This window comes from Manis pentadactyla, chromosome 4 (genome assembly GCF_030020395.1).
Source record: "Manis pentadactyla isolate mManPen7 chromosome 4, mManPen7.hap1, whole genome shotgun sequence".
NCBI classification, from domain to species: domain Eukaryota; kingdom Metazoa; phylum Chordata; class Mammalia; order Pholidota; family Manidae; genus Manis; species Manis pentadactyla.
In genome coordinates, this window is record NC_080022.1 from 186,988,178 (window position 1) to 187,012,938 (window position 24,761).

At 63.5% G+C, this 24,761-nt stretch overlaps 2 protein-coding genes across 28 annotated transcripts; one reads left to right on the top strand and one right to left on the bottom strand.

Moving 5' to 3' along the window:
- Positions 1 to 760: 760 nt before the first annotated feature.
- TMC6 (transmembrane channel like 6) lies at positions 761 to 14,115 on the bottom strand. Of its 17 annotated transcripts, none has more exons than XM_057501743.1 (22): positions 13,780 to 14,115; positions 13,221 to 13,318; positions 11,949 to 12,060; positions 11,697 to 11,836; positions 11,459 to 11,533; positions 10,971 to 11,129; positions 10,378 to 10,483; positions 10,158 to 10,251; positions 9,668 to 9,925; positions 9,204 to 9,394; positions 8,447 to 8,591; positions 7,686 to 7,859; positions 7,100 to 7,254; positions 6,925 to 7,006; positions 6,719 to 6,816; positions 5,936 to 6,031; positions 5,551 to 5,626; positions 4,693 to 4,826; positions 4,388 to 4,564; positions 4,235 to 4,313; positions 1,765 to 1,832; positions 761 to 1,066 (listed from the first exon to the last, which is right to left on the bottom strand). In XM_057501743.1, the coding sequence occupies exons 3-22, from the start codon at positions 12,002 to 12,004 to the stop codon at positions 1,012 to 1,014; spliced, it is 2,418 nt and encodes an 805-aa protein (XP_057357726.1). In that variant the 5' UTR covers positions 12,005 to 12,060; positions 13,221 to 13,318; positions 13,780 to 14,115; the 3' UTR covers positions 761 to 1,011. The 17 variants fall into 17 exon arrangements, 13 of the variants coding, with proteins under 13 accessions (XP_057357726.1, XP_057357722.1, XP_057357723.1 ...); XM_057501739.1 differs by having other exon boundaries at positions 11,697 to 11,839; XM_057501740.1 differs by lacking the exon at positions 13,780 to 14,115 and adding an exon at positions 13,640 to 13,738 and having other exon boundaries at positions 11,697 to 11,839.
- A 481-nt stretch (positions 14,116 to 14,596) lies between these two features.
- On the top strand, positions 14,597 to 23,819 carry TMC8 (transmembrane channel like 8). Of its 11 annotated transcripts, none has more exons than XM_057501753.1 (17): positions 15,293 to 15,386; positions 15,767 to 15,904; positions 16,135 to 16,382; positions 16,550 to 16,698; positions 17,025 to 17,174; positions 17,459 to 17,541; positions 18,040 to 18,176; positions 18,512 to 18,659; positions 19,023 to 19,193; positions 19,506 to 19,645; positions 20,968 to 21,088; positions 21,461 to 21,558; positions 21,752 to 21,935; positions 22,037 to 22,242; positions 22,332 to 22,490; positions 22,983 to 23,061; positions 23,321 to 23,819. In XM_057501753.1, the coding sequence occupies exons 3-17, from the start codon at positions 16,222 to 16,224 to the stop codon at positions 23,534 to 23,536; spliced, it is 2,202 nt and encodes a 733-aa protein (XP_057357736.1). In that variant the 5' UTR covers positions 15,293 to 15,386; positions 15,767 to 15,904; positions 16,135 to 16,221; the 3' UTR covers positions 23,537 to 23,819. The 11 variants fall into 11 exon arrangements, with proteins under 11 accessions (XP_036766289.2, XP_057357736.1, XP_057357734.1 ...); XM_057501751.1 differs by having other exon boundaries at positions 15,767 to 15,897; XM_036910394.2 differs by lacking the exons at positions 15,293 to 15,386; positions 15,767 to 15,904 and adding an exon at positions 14,597 to 14,779.
- The last annotated feature ends 942 nt before the right edge of the window (positions 23,820 to 24,761 follow it).

The window sequence follows — 24,761 nt, forward strand, 5'->3', positions numbered from 1 at the left end:
TGCTGGGGATTGCAGTGCTTCTGGCATCTGCCCTGTGGGTCTGACCTGGCCCCCCAACTGCCTCACCGGACCTGAGCTTTGCTCTTTCATGTTTGCCTTTGCGATGAGGCCCAGTGCGCCCATCTCCACTCTCTGGTCCTGTCCCCTCCCGCCCCCGGCCCATTCCTGCGCTCCTGTGGACGTCAGGACACTGGGACTCTGATGACAGTGCCAGCTCAGTCCCCTCCTCTCCACACCCACGGGCTCCTCAGACTAAGACCGGTGGTCCAGGGTCTCCCCGACCAGACACAGGCAGCAGACACCCCTTGCCCCAGGCCTTGGTGCTTGCTGCCCCTTCGCCTGGCAGGCTCCTCACGGTTCCTTGCTAACTTCTCCCCCCAGGGACCTCAGAGCAGCACCGCTGGTGGCTCTGTTGTCCTGGACACATACATGCCAGTGGCTCTTGCCAGCCTGGCCCCCCACACAGGGGCAAGCCCGTCCCCACCCCAGGCACTGGCAGGTTGGGGCAGCATCTCAGGCCATGGCGTGGGCCACCCGTCACATGGGGCTCAGCCGGCAGACAGAGCCCTGTGCTCAGTGCCAAAGGAGGACACAGCCCTGGTGTGGCAGGAAGCCAGAGGCAGGAGGAAGGGGCAGCACGTGCAGGGGGGAGGCCCCCCCGACCTCGCCTGGAGGCCATCCACAGGCAGGAGGCAGGCTGTGGGCCTGCACCCACCAGACAGGACTGGGTGTGAGCACAGACTCCCTAGAGGCAAGCCCATTCTGTAAAACATGTTTAATCAGAATAAATAGAGTCCCAGGAAGGTGGCACCCCAGTCCACCAGGGGTGCCTCAGCCCCACTTGCCCAAACTCCAGCTCCAACCTCAGACAGATGCTTTGCCCCAGTGGGGTCACCTAAAGGGGATGCGTGGTCTCGGGCCACCGCCTGTGCCTGCAGGGCTGCCGGAACAGGGGGAGGGGGCGCAGAGCATGCTGGTGGGCAGACACAGGGCTGCTGGCCCTTCACCATCCTAGAAGGCCTCACGATCGTCCACGAGCTTCATGGCCTCCTGGGTTCTCCCAGCCCTGTGGGGAAGGGAAGTCAGCGAGGGGCTGCTGTGGCCTGGGGCAGTGCGTGGCCCCGAGGGAGGCTGAAGATCCCAACAGCTGGCCCTGCAGCCCTGCACCCAGGCCCCCAGAGAGGCGAGGGGCTGGTGAGGCGCGCCGCTGGTGAGGCGCGCCTTCACCACAGGGGGTCTTGTCGGAGGAGCCCCAGGGCCTTGGGACCTGCCCACCTGGCTGGGTCAGAGGCCAGGCGTGTGTGTGTGTCTGCCATGGCAGCGGGGAGATGCTGGAATCCCCTGGGCTTAACCACAGGTAACTGCCATGAAGGGTGAGAAGAGGCCACAGGAAGCAGCCCCGGCCTCACCAGGAGCAACTAAGGGAGGTGGCGGCATCCTGGGGGCATTTCCCAGGGAAGCCAGCCAGGCTGGCACCTGCTACAAAGGGGAGAGGGAGGGAGGGGAGGGGTGTGACGGACCCCAGCTCCACCCCACCCCTGCACACAGTTCTGTTTTTCCCTTTCTCACCAAACTTAACTTTGCCCATCCCTCAAATGCCCCATCCATCTAAGGAGAAAAGGTGGGGAAAGCGGGCCGGGGGGTTCCCAGAGCTTCCCTCCCTCCCACCCCCAGCTCCACGAGATGTCTCAAGAGGCCGCCCTGTCCAGCTCCTGGCCCCCCTCCGCACCACACTCTACAGAGCGCCCCGCCAAGGCCCCTCACCGGCTCCTCTCCTTCCTCTCGTAGACAGAGTGAAGTTTGTTGATTAAGAAGATTTTGTCTTCCCCCTCCTAGAAAAGCCAGAACGCAAAGGGTGAGAGAAATGGCCCATCCGTCCAGAACTGTCCTGTTCCAGGCTGCATTTGGGGGAGCTCACAAGGAATATCCGACATCATAGGAAAGAGGCACCAAACAAGGATAAGGGAGCCAGGGAGTGGCATATAGATAAAAAGATGATAGAGAGATGGGTAGGTAGGTAGATAGGTGATTGGATAGACTTGAGCTTCCTAGTGGCCAAAGTAAAAAGAGAAATGTAATAAGCCACACAGGGAGGGCCACATAGCCAGCCTGACTCAATTTAAAACCTGCCCTGCCGCTTATTAACTCTGCCTTAGACAAGTTACCTTCTATCTAACCCGAGTCACCATCTGTAAAAGGGGGATAAAAATGTCTGCATCACAGGCTTATATTGGTTTGTTTTGTGGCTCTAACCAATTATCACAAACTTAGTGGCTCTAAAACAACACAAATCCATCTTTCAGTTCTGGTGGTCAGAAGTCCAAAATAAGGTCTCACTGAGCTAAAACCAAGGTATCCACAGGCTGGTCCCTTCTGGGGGAGCATCTTTCCTTGCCTGTCCCACCGTCTGGAGGCCTGTGTCCCTTGGCTCGCAGCCCTTCCCATCCTCAGAGCCGGTGGTGGCCTCGAGTCTTTCTCCCAGCACGACCCTCGACACTGACTCTCCCGCCTCCCTCCTCCACTTGGAAGGACCCGCGATCACACAGTGCCACCCAGACGGTCCAGGATACCTCCCCATCTCTAGGGCAGCTGGCTGCCAACTTTAATTCCACCTGCAACCCTAATCCCCCTTTGCCACCTAACATGGCATATTCACAGCTGCCAAGATTAGGATGAGGATGCTTCTGAGGGTGGTACTGGCCGACCCAGGGCTCCTTCAACAACTGAGTGTGAAAAGCACACAAAGCGGTGAGCCTAGTAACCGGTGCACATAACCACCAGGTGGATTTGGGCGACTGTCAATCCCGGGGCCAGACTGGATTCCCTGCAGTGAGTCGTCACAGAGAGAGCAGAGCGACTGTCAGGATGTGTCCTGCGCACCTGCGACCGCGGCTTGCCCAGGAGGGTGTCTCAGACTGTCTGCAGGGAAGGGCCTCCTTAAGTGACCTCCCTGGGCTGTAGGTGGGTACAGAGGGCTGTGCCCCCAAGCGCCTCCCTGCCCAGCTAGCGAAAGCCACCCAGGAGCTGGCTGAGCTGAGACCTGCAGCCCCAAGGACTCGGATCTGGGGCAGGGCTCAGCCGTGGGTGGGCACCATCTGTAGCAAGAGCCCACCTGGAAAACAGCCTGTCGGTTCCCAGAGAAATGGCGCAGGGAGCTGGAATTCTCCCGATGCTTGTATACACCCACCACCCCACCCACACCCCTGAAGCACCACACAGCAGGGCGAGAGCCAGTTGGCAAAAACCTGCTTCCAGGGCAACCTCCTCAGCCAAAATGCCCGGCTTGAGCTCTGCTCCCTGGGTTCTTGGCAAGGCACATTTCACCATTGTGAAAGGGAGACAGGATAACTTGTACTGCATTACTCATAACCCCATAAAAAGGGGGAGCTGTCCTTAGGGATTTTCCTGCCTGAGGAGAGCTGACCCCGCCCCAATCAGCCAGCAGCAGGTCCCACGCTTGCTGCACCCCAGCCCCGTCCTGCCCGGGCTGACACCCTGCACCCAGCCCGCAAGGCCTCTCTAAGGCAGCGGTCCACCGGGAGGTACAGCTGGGGGAGAGCTGTGGCCGGGTCCCTGTGGGGGTGCCCGGGGGCCCTCGGGCACAGCCGGCCCCCAAGGCGGCTCAGCATTCAGCACACAGTGCGAACTGCAGGAGCAAGAGGAAAAAGAGAAAACGAGGTAAAAATGATGGAGCCCTGGGGGTGAGGAGGTCCGAGCCCCAGCCAGCCAGCCGGGACCGGGCAGGACAGGGCTGGGGTAAGGCCAGGGTCCTGCTCCGAGGAAGCACTTGCCCTGCCCAGGAATGCGCCAACCCCAGGGACCCAGACCCGGCGCGACAGTAACTTGTTCTCAGCATGATGGGAGGCTTAGTAAAACGTCCTGAATCCCGAGCCAATTTTGACTTCACTCCATTCTGTAAACTGCGGGCACTGAACAGGGTCCCTGCGGGCGTCCAGACACCAGGTTCCAGTATGTCAGAGCTCCCTAGGGGGACTGCACCGCAGGGCCACACACCCCAAGATGCCGTGCTTGGGCTTGGGGCCGGCATGCGCTCCACTGGGGCCTCGCCCCGGCAGGGTCTTCACCGCCCGGGAGCCCACTGGCCACGCATCCGCATCCCCACCGGGTACAGACTTCGCCGATTGATGGGTGCAGCCTGTTTGGCAAACGCTTTCACCGGCCCAGGCCACGGCTAGCGGGTGCCCCGAGGGTGGAAGTGGGAGGTGGCACTCACATTGCTGATGTGCTCCTTGAGGAGGCAGATGACCTTCCGCTGGCCCTTCACCACCTGGATGTTGAGGTAGATGACGGCCCTGAGGGAGGCGGGCGGTCGGGCCGGGCCCTGCACGGGAGCCGGCGGGGAGGACCCCCTGCCCCCTGTACTCACAGCAGCAGGGCTGACGCCAGGTAGGTGAGGAAGGTATTCTCCACCAGGTGCTGGTGGACCCACGGCAGCCAGGAGACCCTGGGGCCCGCCTTCTCCAGGCGGCGCACCCACAACTTGCCCGCCTCGTACATGGTGTCCAGGCCCCGGAAGGGGCCGCAGGTGCTTGAGGGCTTCACCCTAAGGGCAGAGGGCAGCTTGAACCCCCAGCCTGGGCAAAGGCAACCTCCACCCCACCCAAAGCCCCGCCTGGCGGCGCCCCCCCGAACCAGGACAACACACACCCCCCCGTGCCAGTGCCCACTCACTGCCAGATGGCGTAGCAGAGGAAGATGGCGGCACCCAGGAAGGAGGGGAAGCAGAGCAGCGAGACGAAGACGGTGCTCATGCGGGAAGCCAGCCAGGGCCTGCGGGGCGCCCGGCAGTTGGCCAGCAGGCTGGTCTGGGGACAAAGGCTGCGCTCTGCCGCCGCCCTGCTGCCCCCCCACCCCACCCCCCCCGCCCAGGGCAGGGCAGGGCCCCACCACCCCACCCCCGCGTGGGACTCGGGCGGCCCTGGCAGAAGGGGGCAGACACACTCAGAACCTGCGTGCGTGGGCTAGAAGGAGCCAGCTGGGCCCCGCTCCCGGGTCACAGAGGGGACACTGAGGCGCGTGGGGCTACCTGACCAGGGCTCCTCGTATGCGGAAGAGTGGATGCTGACAGTCACTGCCACTGACTGGGCCAGGCCCTGTGCCCGACACCTCAGAAGCATCCCCTCCCACAGCCCCACTAGTCTGTCCACGTGGCACAGACAGGAAGTAGAGGACCAGAGAGAACAACCTGGCTCCCAGCCACTGAGCACACCCCCTCCTGAGGACAGGGGACCAGGACTGCTCCCCATGGCCCAGGAAGGCCTGAGGCTCAGAACATCTCCCAGCTGCCTGGCCCCAAGCACTGGCCCCACACGTGGGCACCCGGTAAGGCCAGGGCCCCCAGGAGCGTCCAGCCTGCCGAGGGCAATGATGCCAAGGGAGGGGCAGCTGGTCCCCAGGACTGACCCTAGAGGGTGGCCCTGGCCCCAGTCCCGCCTCCTCTGGTGAGGGTCTAAAGCCCCAGGGCCCCGTGTCTGCGGGCCCAGCGCGCCCCCTTGCCTCACCGCCCTCCTGGGGGTCCAGCACCGGTACCTTCTTGACATAGAAGAGGAACAGCAGCTTGATTAACTGCACAGCAGGGAGGAGGGGTGAGAACAGGACCCCCAGCCTGAGGAGATGGGGGTGTGCTGCAGCGCACAGGCGGAGCTCGTGGTCCCTATGCTACTCCCCAGGGCTGGAATGGCCTGGCTCAGGGTCGCAACAAGCCGCCCATGCCCTCCCCCCAAGGCCAGGCTGGGTTCGGGCCCCCGGGGAGGGGATGAGTGGCCACAGACTGCATCCCTAGGAGGCTAGAGGTCAGGGCCCACATCACCCCCAAAATCTCCATCCAGGATGGGCCCTGCTGAGGTCCTGAGGGGGCAAGGGGCTCAGCCCTCCCCCAGGGCTGGGCAGTGGGAAGCGAGTGGAAGCCACGCACCAGGTCAGGGTCTGCCCATAAATCAGATCCAGAACATTCCGGGCAATGTCAAACTCAGGCTTGCCCCTCCTCTTAAACTTCTTCTCAGAGATGAGCCTGGCAGAGGACCCCCTGAGGGTTACTTGGGGGGCCGGTCCAAAGACCAACCCTAGCCCCCAACCCGAAGGCCAGCACCCCAGCCAGGTGACATCCCTGCGCTCCCCACCTTGGGTATGTCAAGGAAGCCAGCAGCCTGGGGTCCCCACCCGAGGGGCTCCCACCGCAGCCGGCTCCATCCGGCCCTTGCCACCAGCACAGACTCGGCCCGTGTAAACAGGTGCCATCAGCATCAAACGCTTCACTACTTTTTAAAGATCTTATTTTTTAACTATGACTAAATTCATATGTTCTTAAAGAAAGCTCAAAAAAGGTAAATCAACAACACCTGTGATGCGAGCAGCCACAGCGGGTGCCTGTGGCCTTTGGGAAGCGCCCCTCCACTCTCCCGCCCTCTCATCTGTGTGAGGCTGGGGCCGTACTACACGCATCATTTCAGAACCCTTCTCCCTCTCAGATCTAGAAAAGGTCACATCCTGTCTTGTGGGTGTTCTTCTCAGCTTAACGATCTCACAAAACAGCCGTGGTGGGTGGGGATTTGTGGCCCAGATCGTGGAGGTCAGGTCCTGCTTCTGAGAAGCCTGAGGCCCTCCCTGCCACACAGGTGAGGACGCTCTGAGCCCAGCTCAGGTGGGGAAGCCCAGGGGCCCGGCGCGCGCGCAGAGGCCGGCGCGCACAAGGTCTCACCTCCACAGCAGCTCCCCAAACAGCGTGTCCAGCAGCATGAAGAGGAAGTCCACCACCGTGAGCCGGTATAGCTCCTGGCCCACGAAATTCTCCCAGCACTGCAACAGGAGACCCGGCCAGGGACAGGCACGGCCAGGTGACGGCTGGCGTGTGGGACTGAGGGCCGGCCACCCCCTCTGCCCCCACCTGGCCCAGGCTGCCCTCACCTGGTCCTTCAGGGCGCCCACCCTGCGGCCCAGCCAGTGATAGCAGAGGATCCCCAGGATGACCATCTTGAGGATGAGGTTCCTGTGGAGGTGGGGGGCTGAGGCTGAGGGAGGGGTGCCTGGGAGACAGAAGGAGGGATCCCAGGGAGCCCCTCCCGCCCCACCAGCCACACACCTGCAGATGGCCACGTACACCTCCAGCCCCGGGGAGTCGTGCCGCTCCAGGGCGGCCAGGCCACGGAATAGGTAGGGGGCCCCCAGGTTGAGAAGGCAGACCACCAGGGGCAGGGCCAGCAGGGCCCCCTCCCGCTCAGCCGACACGGGGCTCTGCTGGGGTGGGGGGGCAGCTGTCACGCAGGCGCCCCATCAACAGGGCTGGTCAAAGGGTGGGGGTGGGGGTGCCTGGAACCGGCAGGCTGTAACCCCCCAGAATACCCCCACAGGCCTCTGGTTCAAACCACACAGGAAGGGGCAGGAGCACAAGTGTAAGAAAAACAAAAACAGAAACCAAAAAGACAAGACAACAAAAGGAGAGAAAATAGGGGAGAGCGTGAAACAGACTGAGGTGGGGTAAGGACGGCGTCGGAGGGAGTGGGGCTCAGGGGCGCAGGGGACTGGGCCCCAGACCCAGGTGGGCGGTGTGGGAGCCCCAGCTGACTTCCCAGCAGGCACCTGGCCATCACCGAGGACGCACTCCAGTGAGGCAGGAGTCGGCCCCGCGGCCGGCACTCCGGGCAACCCACTCCCTCTCGCACTTGCACCTGGGTCAGAAGCTCAGAGAAGGCGTAGACGGCCACGGCACAGCCCAGCGTGGTTCCGAGACACAGCAGCCACACGAGCACCAGCACAGCCACCTGCCGCAGCCGCCCGCACGCGCTCCGGGGGCCCTGCCGCAGCTGCCACTCAGCCAGCAGCTCCTGCAAGTGGCAGTGAGCCTGTCACTCAACTGCACAGACGATGCAGGTCACACAGTGGGCACATGGGGAGGCTGGGAGGGACCCAGGGGTTGCCACCCCCGCCTGGGGGCCCATCACCAGGCAGAGAGACAGGGCTTGGCCTCCAGGCTGAACCCCCAGGTGCCGTCTGAGCCCTGCACCCACATCCCCCACAGGCCTCCCCCCTCCCCAGCCCTGCCACCAGAGCGTCCCCCTGCCGTGTGGGGGATGGACCAGGAACCCCGAGGTGAGAAGGGCACCAGGCCCCCGTGGGAGCCCCCTGAGGGCGATGAAGGCCCATTAGCCAAGAACTCCCAACATAAATCCTGTAGCACGAAACCCCAGGGGGCGCAGAGAACTTTCCACGAGAGCCAACTTGGCCACCTGCTAGCCCTGTGGCTTTGGACAAGGGACTGAACATCTGTACTTCAGGGAGAAAACAGCTCTGACCCCTACACTGCTGTGGCCCGCCGGGAGCTGGAGCCCACAGACCTCTTCCTCCTGGGGACCTGGGGACACGGGGACTCGCGGGAGAGGGCACCCAGAGCAGACCCGCCCCGCCGCCACCAGGCTGCTGCGCGGCTCACCTTCAGCTGGGTCCGGATGCTGTCATGCTGGAGGCGGGACGCCCACTTCTGAGTCACCTTGTAGTCCCAGGAGCAGAAAACAGTGATGGCGTGGACCCCCAGGGTGCTGCCCACCCGGTAGCTCTCCCCAAAAGAGCGCGACATGCTGGGAGGAGCAGAGCCAGGTGGCAGGTGGTAAGGGGCACAGAGGCCAGAGGAGGGCAGCTGAAACCCACCACTCAGAGGAGCCCCCAGCATGGGCTCGGCCTCCTGGTATGGGCTGCCGGCCACTCCGGGTCAGCCCTGTCCAGTACAGTGACCACTAGCTACCTCTGGCTAGGAAGGTCAGGCTCCACTCCCCACAGATGTGGCCAGCTGGCTGCCTCCCACCCAAATATGGCTGCAGAAGACGCTGGCTCACCTCAGGACCTTTGCACTGTCTGTCCCGATTCTAAGGACCTTAGTCTGCTTCTGCCTGCCTGGGATTATTTAACCTCAGGGAAGCCAGCCTGGCTCCTCCAACGCCCCCTAACACCTGGGCAAACAACCCTAGACTCCTGGACGTTCCCAGCCTCCTCACTGCCCTGCCTGCTTCCCTAGACGGCAACTTCCACCAGGTGAGGCACCACACTCATATACCTTCCCACACTGAGGCGAGCACAGCCACTATTTGTGGGGGTACAACTGGGTGCGTATTAGGAAAAGGAAGGCCCTCTGGGTGCATGAGTAGGTGGGTCAAAGTGCTCAGACCCAGGGCCCTGTGGTGGAGGGACATTACCTGTACACCAGGGTGATGCAGGTGATAAAGAAGACCATGCCCACAGTGAAGAGGTAGGCCAGGGGCATGTTATAAGGCAGGCCGTGTGCCTCAGGGGTGCACTGGCTGCCATCCAGCAGTGGGGCACAGGGCTGGTTCAGCGTGGCATTCCTGTAGTAGCCGTAGTACATGACAGTGTGGGAGAAGGAGCCCTGTGGGGACGCCCGGCGGAATCAGGGGCCCTGACCCACCTGTGGGGGCAGGGGAGGGGCAGCAAGGAGACCACAGAGGTGGACAACAGGGCTACAGCCATCCTGGGGCTGCCCAGGCCCCACTGAAATCAGAACCAGACAGACATGAAGGAGAGCTGGCTGTGGCCCACCTGGGGTCCCAGTACAGTGCAGGGTGGGGTCCGAGGGGGAAGCTACGACTGGAGGGGCAGGGCAGAGGACAGGAGCCCCGCCCCAGGCCGACCAAGCCCTCACCCCGCCGGTGAGAAGCTCCAGCCCCGTGAAGGCAGGCCCAGGGCCCGTGGGGGCGGGCGGGAAGGCAGCCTGCACGCCCACGATGAAGGCCAGCAGCGGCAGCAGCAGCAGGGCATTGAAGGCCAGCAGGGTCTTGAGGAAGAGGAAGTAGGAGAGCACGCTGGAGCCGAACTGGCCCCCGATCCGCTTCAGGGAGTAGCGCCACGGCCTCAGGGCGTGCAGCCCCCAGAGCAGCCGGAGCCCCAGGTTGTGCAAGGCCTGCGGAGACGGTGGAAAGGAAGAACCTGCAGCAAGGGGGCCTCTGTGGGAGCCGCGGGACGGGGCAGGGCCAGCCCAGCGGGAGCCCCATGCCCAGGCCTGGAGGAGCAGAGGGCAGATGAGGGGCGCTGCAGAAGGGAGGCCAGGGAATGCAGGGCACCAGAGCGAGGCTGAAGGCTAAGAGACCCCAGGAGCAGAGGAAAGGGTGGCGGCCCTGCCCTGGGGCCCCTACCAGGACACAGGTGTCCCGGAGCCAGCTCCAGCAGCCGAGCCCTCGATGGCCCCGCCAGCCCCTCCGCTTCCCCCTTGGGGTCTGGCTCTTCTCTCTGGGGACAGAGGCAGAGTCAGGGCCTGGGCCCTCAACAAGCCCAGCACCCACCCGGGGGCACACGCTGCAGCCTCCGCCAAGGGGAAGTGGGTCTCGGGGCTGCCCGAGGCAGGTGGGCACTGACCGCAGGCAGCGTTTCTCAGCCAGGCTCAAGGGCATCCCCCGGAGCATGTGGTCTCGCTGGGTCACTGTCAGGCTTTGAAGCTCCCTCACCAGGAGCATCTGCCTCTCTGCAGAAGCAGCAGGAGGGAGTCCTGTCAGTTCCCCAGTCCCCGCTCCAGCCCGTGTGGCCAGGACCTCCCTGCTGGCCTCCCAGAGTCCCTCTGGGCTACCCAGTTTGTGATGCTCTCCTGCAGTGCCTTCCCTCAGTTGCCCTTATTTGAGCTTTAATCATCTGCTTATCCATTTATTTGGTTCCCGTCTGGCTCACTGCGCAAGCAGTAGTAAGCTGCTTACCACCACCACAGCCCAAAGCCCAGGCCAGCGTCTGTGAGTGCCCAACAGATGCCACGGGGTGGAGGGCACAGGCCAGATGTTTCTGAGCTCCTGCCTGCCCTGGGCCCTTTGCCGCCGTAAGGACCCTGCTTCTCTGCTCCAGTGACTGGGACACCAAGACAGTCCCCAGCCCCTGGCAAAGGGACCTCACAGCTGCACCCAGGCCCCCGCCCCAGCCAGCCTAACTCCTCCCCAGCGGGGCTCCGGCCCTCGCTCACTCACCCTCCTCCTGGAGGGTCGCCGAGTCCAGCTCCAGGTCGTACAGGCGGAGGCTGGGCCGGGCTGAGCGCCCTGAGCCCCCGAGCCGGGGCCGGCCCGTCCTGCGCCGCAGCCTCACCGTGCGGCCGTAGTACTGGGAGATGATGGCCCCCCGGCTGCGGCCTGCAGGGGCAGCTGGTCAGGGCGGGCACGGCCGGCTCTCGTTCCCCCACTCCTCATGTGAACACCATCCCCGCTTCCCAGGACCCAGAAGTCCCTTCATAGGAGACCTCGGGCACCACTGGGTTCCCAAGAGCCTATTTTTATCCCTGTGACGACTCAGGAGTCGTTTTTAGAACCTAGCAAGGCTGTGTGGGGCTGTGCTTGGCCTCGGGCAGCAGACGGGTAGAGCAGGAACTGAAGGGGCCTGGCTCTGAGGTAGAGACCCCCGCCCCAAATCCCCCACCCAGTGCAGGAACAGGGTCAATGCCGGGGTCAAGGGTCCCACTCACCAATGGTACGACTGGGCATGCTGGCCAAGATGCGGAGTGTGGCCGAGCTATGGACAGGGGCACCCTTGGCACTGCCTAGGAAGCAGAAAGGCTTGTCCAGAGGTCCGCTAGCCAGCAATCTACCCCCGCCCCCATCCTAGGCCAGCAGACTGCAGGGAGGGATGTCCTGGGAAGTTGAGAAGGCTCAGTGCCCAGCCCGCACCACCCCAGCACCTGGGCCTGGGCCGGGCAGGCTCACCTGAGGCCTCCTGGGTTCCGGCGCCCGGCTCCCTCGGCTGCAGCTCCAGCGCCTGCGCGGCCGCCCACTGGGTCTGCTCCTGGATGATCTGGTGGAAGGAGTCGTGCACGTCGCTCTCATCATAGGGGCTGGGCTCCTGGCTGCTGGGATGAGAGGGAGGAAGGGGTCCAGTCTTCACCTCCGCAGCTGGTCTGTCCTGCCACCAGCCTCACCCCCAGGGAACTCACCAACCCCCAGCCCCAGAGCACTTACCCCTGATCCTCCGGGGTCTCGGGGATATTGAGGTCAAAGGCCAGCGGCTGGGCCATGTCTGTGACCCACACCCAGCCAGTCCGCAGTCCTAGGGCAGTTCAGAGTCACCCATCTGAGGAGAGAGGGCCAAAGTTGGCCTTCAAGGCCTGGTGCCCTGGGGACAAGTGCCACTCGCAGCCCTGCCTCAGCCCCCGCCCGGCTCCCAGCCTCAGCCAAACACATGGTCAGGTGAGGGACCCAAGTAAACCTCAAGCCAGAAGGCCCTGAGGGGGAGCCCCATCGGGAGGAGAAGGACGGAGAGAGAGGAAGGAAGGGAGTGAGGGGGTGAGGTCTGGGCAGTCCCCATCGGTTTCCTCAACGGCGCCAGTCCCCAAGAAACGTGGGGTGGGGGCTGCCCATGGACGCAGCCCTCCTTTCTGAGCCCCCAGGGACACTGCAGCCAAGGAGAAAGCTTGCACTCAGGGCAGCTCTGAGCCCTCCGGTGCCTGCCTGGCAACCCCACAGCACATCCTCTGCCGGGAAGTGCAGCTGCCCCTCACCCACCACCAGCCTCCAGCCCCAGGCAAAGGTGGCCTCCTCCGCTGCACCCTCACCCAGCAGTCACTGTGCAGGCTGGGCCCTGCAGGGTAGGCAGCCCTCTAGAGACCAACTCCCCCACATTCTGCCACCCAGGCAGGGCAGCTGGCTGGGGGAGGGGGCTCGGCATTACACAAGCTTCCTTTGTCCAAGCAGAGGGTGGCCATCACCCAGGACAACGAGCCAGGACAGCCTCGTCCCAGCCCACCAGTGTGGGAGAGGGGCAGGGCAACCAGCTCCAACCAGAAGCCAACTCTGCCAGGACTCAGCAACAGCACCACAGGCCCAGCCCTGGTCTGTCCTGCCACCAGCCTCACCCCCAGGGAGCTCAGCTCAGCAGGCTGCCTCGGGTGGGGGCTCTCCCGGGGGAGGGTGGTGCCCTCATTTGGCAGAATTGGGGATGTCCAGTCTCTCAGCCCACACCCCACAAAATCCAAGCCCCTTGCCCTTTCCTCCAGTGGGAGCACAGCACAGGGAGAGCTGCAGAGAGGTGGGCCTCACGCCAGGATGTAGCTGGAGGGGGAGGCTGGCAGTGCACCCACATCCAGTCCTAGGGCTGGAATCCCTCCCTGGACACACAGCCTCCCAGGCTCAGACACACAGGCCTCTCCACAGTTAAGGGGGGGGCAGGGGCGGGAGTAGCAGGGAGGTGAGAGGTGCATGGAAGCTCCAGCCAGAAGCAGGGCACGGGCTCACCTAGGCACTGCCCAGGACTTCTGCCTAGCTGAGAGCCGGCGCCTGGAACTCCACCCCAGGCCCAGGCAGGTCGAGCCAGTTTCCGGGGTGCGCCACTCCTGAGCCATGAGCCAGATGGGGAGGGTCAGAGCCGGGCCTGTTTCCAGGAATACCCCACCCCACCCCCGGCAAGGAGCCCTCGGGGTAGCAGGTGCTCCCCAGGAAAAGCCGCAAGCCCAGGGGCGGCAGCAGTACCTGGGGCTCCTCCACCCCCACCCCGCCAGTCTCCCCTCCCCAGCTCGCAGCCGGGCCTCCAGTCCCCGGAACAGCCCTCCACCGGCCTGCCAGTGCTGCCGGTGGGAGGGGTGGGTGCTGGGGGCTGCAGGCTCCCCTCCCAGGCCCCTCCCGGGAGATCCAGGGGAACCCGGGAGGAAGCTCACAGCTCGGAGGCCCCAAGTAATTCGAGGGGGCCGAGCTCCCCTCTGCAGGGGAACCCTGGAGCCTGGGAGGTGGAGGGCGCCGACCCCGAGCCCGGGACTGCGGCCCCTCGCGGACCAGCACCCGGGTCCGGGACGCTTACCTGGGAGACGCCGAAGAGGAGGGGCCCTGCGCACCGGCGAGCCCTCACCTGTCCCCGTGAAGGGCCGCGGGAACTGCAGTCGGGGCTCCCCCACCGGGGGTGGGGCCGCGGGGCGAGAGGGAGCTGCACCGCCCAGTCCGGCCCACGTGGTGGCGGGCCTTGGGTGTCACGTGGCCGGCTCACCCGCGGGCGCGACCTGCTCCCCCTTAATGGCGCCCTCGGGCAATGGTGCCCTTACCCTGCTAACTTCTGACTTCTCATAGCACCCCCACCCCGAGGTCTAAGCAGGGTGAAGACGCCGATCGAGATCTATTCCAATCTCTGGTTGAAGACCCCACTGTCTGCGGGACTCAGTTTCCCCAAGTTTCAAATGGGGACAGTATTTCCAGACCTGCCCATTTTGGAGGGCGATTATCAAAATACACACGGTGCTTGCAAAGCCCCACCGACAGGGCGCCTGAGACGGCAGGTCGGGTGACCCTTCCTCCAGCGCAATCTCCCGGCAGATGGCTTTCCCACACTGACCTGGAACCCAGATTATCCCCCTCTGCCCCCCAGCCTGGGCGTGGGTTTCTGGCGTTTATCAGGCAAGAGTTCTGGCAGACTTCCGGTTGTCCCGCTGGGGAGGAAGGGAGACTTGAGGAGGCCAGCACTGCGTGCACGTTCCCAGCGCTGTGTTCTGTTACTCCCCACAAGCCGGAGAAGGGGGCACCACAGCCCGGTTCACAGAGGAGGCCGCTGAGGCCGAGGGCCCACCAGCCCCCAGGACGTCGTCTGCCAGGGAGAATCTCGTCCACCGGGCCGCTCTGCAGAGGAAGCCTGGCAGAATGCCAGAGGAGAGGCCCCCACGAATTTGAGAAAAGTGACGGGGGACACCCCTGGTTGGGAGAAGCCTCTAAAGACAGGCAGGGTGCAAGTGAGTTGGAAGCAGAAAGGCAGGAGAGGCACCCCCCCCGAAGGGAGAACAGGTGGGCACGCCAGGATGCCCACATGAAGACAGGTAATGCGGCTCAAAGGGGCCAGGGTTGGGTTTTCCTGCAGCGGTCAGTTACCTCAGGTGCGTTACCTCAAGCTGGATCTTGGCACAAGGCACCCCCTCATGGAGACCCAGGCCTGCCCAACCCCTGCCTCCCTGCACACCGACTCTCCGTCAGTGTGGCACGTGCATGACCCCAGGCCCAACTTGAAAATCAGCTCCTCAGGGGAGGCTTGATGGGTTGAACACCGTCTGTCCACACTCCCTGCACCCTCTGAGCCCGCTCTGGGCCTGGCCTAGAGGAGGGCCTTAGAAAACCAGGAGGGGCCAGGCAGGGAGGCAGAAAGGCCCCTGGAGCCCAGATACAGGATGACCCGGCCCTGAAGAAGGTGGAGAGGAAGCAACGAGGAAGGGCAGGACCGCGGGGCCCCCCGGGGGATCGCAGGCGGAGGGAACGGCCGGGGACTTTAACACATCTGGCCTGGGCGGGGCGTGCGCGCAGCAGGTTCCTATAGGTCGGGCGCGGGGCCCGGCCTTGGCGTCCACGCTGGGGACAGCGGCGGGAAGTTGAGAAATAATGCCGAGGGCTTCTGGACGTCGAGCCCCCGAAGTGACGGGGCCCGCTTTCTAGGTCAGTGTCGCGCTCTCCCGGCAGGGCCGGGCCGCTTGCGACCGGCTGATAAGGCTCCAGGGCGGCCGCCCAGGCCGGAAGGGAGCGGGCCGGGGCGAGCGGCAGCGGCAGCCGCCGCGCGGAGGAAACCGCGGGGGGTGGGGGAGGGGGAGGAGACGGCGCGGAGCCGGGGTTCCTGTCATGTGACCTCTCCCCGCGACTCCCTCCCCGCCAGCCTGGCGTGGCGGGAGCCTGCCTGAGGAGGGGTCTCCCCCGGGTGCTCCCCAGGTGAGCTGGGTGCGGAGCGTCGGTTGCAGGCAGAGCGCGCGAGGGGGGTGGAGGAGATTGAGGCCAAGGGGCTGCTGGGGCTGGACCACAGAAGACAGAAGGGGTCCCAGCAGGTCCGGGTGCTGCAGGACACCGGGTCCTCTGACTGGCGGGGTCAGCGACGTCTTCCCAGTGGGCGAACCAGCACGTGCACGAGAGCGGGAATTGTCCCTCGCCAAAACGTGACCCCCCCCGAAGGCCGCAGGTAGCAGGTGGGGGTGGGGCGGAGCAGGCCTTGGGTCGCCGCGCTTAGCTGCGGCCACACCTGGCCGTCGCTTTGTCTGTAAAAGTCCCGTTTTTCCATGCCATTTGGACCTGTCTCCCCATTTGACAGACATGTAAACTGAGGCCCCTGGCCATGTGTTGCTTTGAGGTGTGGATGGGAGCTGAGTCCAGATCTCCTCCACCAAGGATTCTTTCTCTTCATTTCTGGGCACGCCAGAGCCAACACCTTGAGGCTCACCCGACAGGCGCCCCACATCCCTCCTGGGGCCAGCACCGCACCCCCAACATCAACCCCACCTCAGAGATGCTGCGGCAGTGGTCGGTGCAGTCGGGGCAGGCCCCGGGGGAGGCAGACCCCGAGACAGGAGTCGAGGTGCTGTGGGAGCAGGAGATGGAGCGGCTGTGCGCCTCCCGGGTGCCGGTGCGCGCACTGCCCTACGCCATGGTGGACAAGCGCTGCATCCGGTGGGTGCCCGAGGGCCGCGAGCCCCGGGCGGTGGGGGTTGTGGGGGGCGCCGGAAGGATGCACCTGTCGGATGGCGTGGGAAGATTCCTCCGAGCCGTGGGGCTGCTCTGCCTGGCCGGTGAGCACCGAGTGACTCTAAGGCGCCCCCATCACCACCCCGTCCCAGGCGGCTGCGGGAGCCCGAGGGGATGGAGACTTCTTGCTGGCGGCGGTGGCAGCGCAGGCGACAGACCGCGGGACGGCGCCTGGGGGAGGCAGCACAGAGGCTGGCCCGGGGCTTTGGGCTCTGGGAGGCGCCTCTCTACGAGATCGGGGGTAGGATCCGCACCCCAGTCCCTCCTCCCCTCTCTGGAGTCCAACGACCAGTTTATAGACTGAGACGAGCATCGTCCTGCTTGCCGCTGCCCCCTCTGCCCCACCGACCAGCAGCCCCCGCCCTCACACCCGCCACCCCACCTCCGTTCGGAGAGCGCACCTTGGTGGATGACAGCACCCCCTGGTGGCTCTCGGAAGTACTGCTAGGGAGGCCTCCTGGACCGAGGTCCGCCAGAGGCTGGTCCCCCACATCCCTCGGGTTGGTCCACCCTCACATCCCACCGCGCTCGGATTCTCAGCCAGGCCCACTTGGGTCCTCCCCACAGGCCTCTTTGGCACCGGAATCCAGTCCTATTTCACCTTCCTCCGCTTCCTGCTGCTGCTCAACCTGCTGGCACTGCTGCTGACTACCAGCTTCGTCCTGCTGCCCCTGGTCTGGCTCCGCCCCCCTGACCCAGACCCCGCCCTTAACTTCAGTGAGTGAATTCCCCCCGAGGGACGGACGCCCCCCAGCCCACCCGCAGCCCTGGGCTCAGTGCTGGGACAGCCCTGACCCTCTGTGTCCCGACCCTGTGCATCCTCCTGCTTAGACCCAGCCCTGGGACTCTCCCTGACCATGCCTTTTGCATGGCATGCCTCCTGACTCATCCCCAGTGTCCTGCTGGGGGGGGGGGGTTGTGGCCCGGGAGCCTGCAGGGGAACAGCCTCACCTGTGTGGCAGGAGCCCTTCCCCATCGGCCCCTCTCCCTGCTTGACACAGCCTTCCAGTGCCCTGGCGGCCACCAGCCCCACAGTGGTGATCCCCAGTTGCACACTCGACTCTGGAATGTTTTGACCGGCAGGGTAAGTGGGCTCTGTCTTGGCTATGGATTGGGGGGCTGGGAGTCCTGGGGAACTGACTGGCCTCATGAGACCCCAGTCTAAGACCCCCACCCCTAGGACATTGTGGCTTGTAGGTGGTCAGTCTTACAGACAGGCTGGCTGGGTCAGTGATGGGCGAGAGAGACACTGAGGCCACTGTACGTGCCCTCAGAGCCCAGCTGGGCAAGGGTGCAAGGGCCGCAGAACTCTCCAGGCCTCCAGGATAAACGCCAGCCCTCCCTCATTCCCGGAAGCCACTGAGTGGTTGCCGTGTGGGGCTCTGTGTCCTGGTCCTGTGCCTTCCTCAGAGCTGTGTGGCCTTGGGCAAGTTACCTAATGCCCTCTGAGACTCTGTAAAGTGGGGGTTCACTGACTCCCTACCGGATGGCATTTTGTGAATGAATGAGTCCCCATGTGAGAAGTACTTGGCACGAGGCCTGGCATGGACTGAAGCTCAGGTGTCGCCTCTGATGCCCACAGGCCTTCAACAACACCTATCTCTTCTATGGCACGTACCGGGCGGGGCCCGAGAGCAGCGCTGCGTACAGCATCCGCCTGGCCTACCTCCTGAGCCCGCTGGCCTGCCTGCTCCTCTGCTTCTGTGGGACCCTGTGGCGGTAAAAGGGCACCCCTACCTCCACCTCTTTTCAAGAGATCTTCCCTGATTACCCCTCTCTTGGCATGGTACCCCCCAAGTTGGCAAGAAGGTCCTGGCCCCTGTTTAACAAGGCTCATTGGTGTTCCAGGGTCTGAACTCTGTGTCCCCAGCTGCAGGCCTCAGGAGTAGGAGCCACCACCCCATATCCACCCCAACCCCCAGGTGGAGGCCAAAGCCTGCACCTGGGGCTTCCAGGGGCTTCCCACCCCAGACCTAGAGCCCAGCCAGGGCTGAGGCTGGCAGCGGGCGGGAGGTGCCCCTCCTCCACCAGTCCTGGCCTCCTCTCCCCTCCAGGATGGTGAAGGGGCTGCCGCAGAAGCTGTTCCTGGGCCAGGACTATAGGTCACCTCTCAGTGCCAAGGTCTTCTCTTCCTGGGATTTCTGCATCCGGGGGCAGGAAGCAGCCACCATCAAGAAGCATGAGATCAGCAATGAATTCAAGGTGTGTTCAAGACCATGCTTGAGTGTGAGATGTGTGAATGTGCCAGTATGAATGTGAGCACATGTGTGACTGAGTGCATGTGTGTGCTGAGTGCACACACATACCCATTGGGTGTTGCAGCAGGAGGTGGGACTGGGCTGCTGTTTGACTGTGGGCACTCACCCTCATGGTGAAGGAAGGGGTTGTCTAGACAAAACCAGCCACTGTTCCTCCACCTGTCCCTGCCCCAGTGTCACTCCAGCCCTGCCCAGATCCTGGAGGCTGGTCTCCCCACACACCCTGACCCTGGCCCAGGCACCTCCCCTTCCACCCCCACCCCCACCCCCCGCTGACCCCATCTGCCTCTGCCTTGCCCCCTGGCAGGTGGAGCTAGAGGAGGGGCATCGCCTCCTGCTGGCACAGCAGCAGACCCGGGCCCAGAGAGCCTGCCACCTGCTCACCTACGCTCGTGTCAACATCCTCATCGGGATTCTGGTGGCTGGGGCCATCAGCGCCATCTTCTGGGCCACCAAGTACTCACAGGATAACAAAGAGGTACCAGGAGAATGACAGGCATTCATTTAATCCTGGCCAGAACTGTGGGGGGAGTCGGTATGGTCCCACTTTGCATATGAGGAAACTGAGGCCCTGAGAGGTTAAAGCAATTCGCCCAAGGGTACGTCCAGGTCAGACTGGCTCTACCTGTGGATATCCCCCCATCCCTCCTCCGTGTTGCTCCTGGGAATAGTCTGTGGGCTTCCAGGTGCCTGGCCTGCACCAGAGTTATGCTCGAGGGGGTCATGGGGATGGGGGTGTATTGGGGGCCCTCCAGCCCATGGGCACCCCCTTACCTGCTTTTCCCCACAGGAGTCCCTGTTTGTGCTACTCCAGTACCTGCCCCCTGGGGTCATCTCTCTGGTCAACTTTCTGGGTCCCCTGTTGTTTGTCTTCCTTGTCCAGCTGGAGAACTACCCTCCCAACACTGAGATCAACCTCACCCTTATGTGGTGAGTGCCACCCCTGGGGTGACAGGTGGGACAGCATGCAGCCGGGAAGGCAAGGAGGCCCCGGGCACAATAGGAGGCTGTGTCCTGCTGCTCGCCTTGGTGAACTCCTGGCACCATGGGTCCCGAGCAAGCGAGGGCAGGTGGGCACTCTCAGAGCACATGGCCTCCTGGACCCCAGTCTCAGAGTCTCCAGTCCAGTCTTCCAAAAACAGCCAGCAGTCTGGACCATGCGCCGGCCATTCCTGGGGGCCCATGACTGTTTTGCCAGAGGGTGTTGGAAATCATCTTCACACACTTAGGAAAGCCGGGAGCACAGGATGCACGTGGCCCCCATGTGTGCCCCGAGGGTTTACACCCCTTACCTTGACAACCCTCACATGACCTCTGAAGTTGGGACCATCCTCATCCCCATTTGATGGCTGAGGAAGTTGAGGTTCTCAGGGGCTAAGGGCCTCTGCCAAGGACAAGCCCACCCTGCCTGCTGGGTGCAGGTTCAGACACAGGCTCCTGCCCCCACGCTCCGCTCTGTCTCCCTTCTCAGGGCTCGGGTCCTACCTTGGACCCAAAGCCCCTGTTCAAACCCCACCTGAGCTCCCAGCTTTTGTCTCCATCTGCCACCCCGCCCCGCTTTCCCTTCTGTTTCCCTGGCACAGAAGCTGTCTGGAGCCTGGTCAGCTCTCCTCCAAGGTGGACTGTGTTTGGTTTTGAAACTTTATTTTTGGAATAGGCAATAGCACACACACAGTAAAAAAACTTAAAATGCTCAAGAGGATGAAAGACAAAAATAAGCCCCTGCCCTTCCCTGCTTCCCAGCTTCCCTCAACAGAAGAACCACTGTACGTGTCAGCCTTGGACGTGCACGCTTGGACACCGGACACATGCAGTGGCTTGGGGTTAGGGCAGCTCACCTGTATGGTCCCGATGCTCCTTGTTCAGGAGCATGCCTGCACGTGTTTGTGATAAATGAGACAGTGTAAGTGGGCTGGGGTATTAACTGTCAGTGGAAGAAAGGGAGATCTCACCTGCAGTAGGATATTAAAGGCCCACAGACGCCTGTGAGTCTCCAAGCTAGGTGTGGGGAGAGGACGGTGGACTGCACAGTGTTACCCAAACTAATGCAAAAGCAATCCTTCTGGGAATCATCTGGAGACTGAGATTCTGGGTAAACTTTGCCACAGACAGCAGGCTGGGCTCTGAATGTAGAGGGGGCTGGGCCCAGGAGAGACATGATCTCACGCTGCCGTCAGTTACGCCAGTAACCTGGGTCAAATGTGCCCATGTAACAACTGGGCCCCTCCTCTGACACAGTCCCGCCCTCTCAGGTGCGTGGTGCTGAAGCTGGCCAGCCTGGGCATGTTCTCCTTCTCACTGGGCCAGACTGTGCTGTGCATCGGCAGAAACAGGACCAGCTGTGAGTCCTACAGCTACGCCTGTGACTACCAGGTGGCTGGCGGCTCCATCAGGGCCTGTCCCTCCTGTCCTTCTCCACAAAGCCCCACCTCTCTGATCTCCTTGTCCCTCTGTGGGTCTCCCCTTTGTGAGAGGCTGTGAGCAGAGCTGCCCAGACAGTAGCACACTTCCGGGGTGGGGAGGTGGGGAGGTGGGGAGGCGGGAGGGTGGCGGGCATTCACAGAGCGCTATGCTCCGGGCTGGCCGTGGGGTTTCCCTGGCTGAATCTTATCCTCAAGGCCTGGGTTTTACCATAGCAACCATACCAGACTCCAGGCAAAGCTCCTATACCACAGAGACCCCCCAGCAAGCGGGTGAGGGGCAGCCAGGGACCCTGGGCGGTGACAGGCCCTCCCTCTGCACCAGTGCTGGGAGAACTCGGTCGGGGAGGAACTGTACAAGCTCAGCCTCTTCAACTTCCTCCTCACGGTGGCCGCGGCCTTCCTCGTCAGCCTGCCTAGGAGGTGAGCCGTGTGGGGACACCACCAGGAGAATGGGGGTGACCCGGGCGTGTGTGGGGATGGCCAGTGGCCACGGCCAGGGGTGAGCAGTTCTACACAAGTGTGTCCACATGAATGAGCGGTGGTCCAGGGCCACGACCACTGGGGTCCACTCGCTTCTCGTGGGTGGTGGTGCCTGGAAACGCCCCTCCCGCAGGCTGCTGGTGGAGCGGCTCTCCGGCCGGCTCTGGGCCTGGCTGGACCGGGAGGAGTTCCTCGTCCCCAAGAACGTGCTGGACATTGTGGCAGGGCAGACGGTCACCTGGATGGGCCTCTTCTACTGCCCCCTGCTGCCTCTGCTCAACAGCATCTTCATCTTCCTCACCTTCTACATCAAGAAGGTGGGGGCCCACGGGCTGGTGGGGAGCAGGGAGTGTGCTGGGTGGGCTCCTCTCACCCCTGTCAGCAGAGCGGGGCTCACACCCTGCGTCTGCCACCCCAGTGTCGCTTCCGGGGGCGTCAGACTCCTGGGGGTCCGCAAGCTGGGCTAACCGCGCCTGCTGTCCCTGCTCCCCAGTACACCCTCCTGAGGAACTCGAGGGCGTCCCCTCGGCGATTCCGGGCCTCCAGCTCCACCTTCTTCTTCCAGCTGGTGCTTGTCCTGGGCCTGCTCCTGGCCACCGTGCCCCTGGGCTATGTGGTCAGCAGGTGAGGGGAGCAGAGGGGCAGAGCCTGGCGAGCAGGCAGCTGCTCACCCAGGGCCTGACACCAGCCCCTCTCTGGTCATCCCTCCCCAGCATCCACTCTTCCTGGAACTGCGGCCTCTTTGCCAACTACTCGGCCCCCTGGCAGGTGGTCCCAGAGCTGATGGCCCTCTGGCTCCCACCCCCTGGCCAGCGTGCCCTCCACTACCTGGGATCCCACGCCTTCAGCTTCCCCCTCCTCATCCTGCTCAGGTGCCTCTCAGGGCAGCAGGGGCCAGGGGAGGGTGCACCTGGAAGCGGGGAGTCCTTCCATGAATGCCCCCAGCCAGGCTCACTGGGTCTGGGTGCCAGACAAGGATAGCTGAGAGGGGCAAGGTCCCAGGGGATGGAGCGTGGGCCCGAGGCGGGTGGCCTGGGGGCTCCTCCTGTGCCCCTGGGCACCTCGGCCTCTGGGCCTCACCTGTAAAGCAAGCCCCTTACATGACTGACCCCTGGGAAACAGTTGCTGGGGCAAGCACACCGGAAACCTGAAAGAGTCGATTATCTTGTTGCCATTTAGAGAGAGAGTCTCAACGACCTGTGGGGGGAAGGAGGGGAGAGAAAAAGGGGAGTCTGCCAACCAACTCAGGCAGAGGGAGGACCCCAGGAGGCAGTTTTTAATAGACTGGGGTGGGGAGGGAGGAAGCAGGGGGAGGCACGTGCCGTCTGAGGGGTGACTGACCGCGGTTCCCCGTCTGCCCAAAGCCTTGTCCTGACCGTGTGCATCTCCCAGTCCCGGGCCAACGCAAGGGCCATCCAGGGGCTCCGGAAGCAGCTGGTGTGGGTGAGTGTCGGTGGGGCTGGAATGGGGCGCGGGCTGCAGGCCAGACCCTGCCGGGGACTGTGGGCCCAGGCAGGGGGGAAACCGGGGAGGGTGGGGGACGGAACGGCCCCGGGCCCGGCCGAAGGAACACGGCCTCAGGCTGGACCGGAGGGTGGGCCTGGGTTGCGGACGCGTCCCGGACCTTCATGGCGAGGAGCCTCCGCGGGGCTGGCGGCTGGGAGAAGGCGCTGCTCAGGGTGCGCCGCCCGCTCCCGCGCAGCAGGTCCGGGAGAAGTGGCATCTGGTGGAGGACCTGTCACGGCTGCTGCCGGAGCCGGACCCCGGCTGCTCTCCGGGGCCCGCGTCCCCTCGCTGCCGCGCTTCTCGCCCGCGGTCCTTCTGCCCCGGATTCCCCTGCCCAGGCTCCCCCAGGCCCGGACCCTCCCCCTCGGATCCCGCCGGTAGATTCCGCTTCCCCAGCGCCTCGGAGCTGTAGTACTGTCACGGAAAATACTGGAAAGCCTGGGCCGGATCACCGACGGCAGAACCAAGCGGCACTCGGAGGTCTTGGAGTGCTGAGGTTTTATTTCACACCGGCGGGCTCAGAGCGGAGCCATCGCCCAGGGTCTGAGCCCTGAGCACAAGCAAGGGGAGCAATTTGTTATTTTGATATGTGGCATTTCTGCGTGCGCAGGGCAACAGAGGAGCCCCGGGGAGGGGAGGGGGGAGCTGGGAGGGCTTTGCCAACCGGAGGAAAAAAAGCGGTTTGCTGACCTTGACGGCTGTGTTGGGTATTTTCCTTGCCAGTACTGACCTGCCTCCACCCGGGGCACCCCCAGGGCCTGACCTGTGGCCCCCCACCTCCCGTTGCCTCAAGCTCTGGCCCCCTGATGGCCACCACCCCTCTCTCGTGGGCCTCCCAGCAGGGCTTCCCAGAGCAGGTGCACACACCAGGTGAGACCCATTAGGACCCAGAGAGTAGCAAGAAGAAAAGGGAACTTGTATTTATATTTTCATCTCAGTCCTTTAAAGTTTCTATTTTTGTTGAATGATTTGTAGTGCACACATCTATCCGTATAGTCGCCCATGATCGCAATTTATAAATACACACCCACTGGGAGTGCTCAAAAATCGTTTCCTGTGGGGAGCAGCCTCATAAAACCTTCAAGACCTCCTGCCAGAAGAGCAGGCCTGGCCAGTCACGCGGAACCTGCGCCCCTGCTGGCTGTGTTCCAACAGCACATGGCCCAACATAACCTCCTGGTGATCCTCTGTCCCATGTGAGACCCATTAGGACCCACAGAGGTTAAGTGACTTGAGTCAGGGGCAGGGCTGAAGGTTGAAGGCTGGCTGCAGGGCCACGCTGCACCAGCCTGGGGCTCAGAGGCCCATCTCAACCCTGACCCTGGCCCTGACTCGGACCCCGGCGGCCTACAGGCTTAGAGAGTCTTAAAAACAGAGGGTCCATGGTCAGCCTCTCCCTAGCAGGATGCCTCAGAGTCCCATATTCTAACCCAAAAGTCCATGCCAACAATGGGGGGGGGCATCCTTAGGAAACCAGAACAGAGGCCCCCCGAGCCAGGCCTTCTGCAGAATCTGTTCTCCCCCCCAGCATGTGCCAGCCCCCAGCCCCCACCCCGGTTGAGCTAACCTTTGGGGACAGTGGGATGAAGGAGCCACCAGGGTGGCTGGGAGTGTACAGACCCGTAGTGTGAGACACA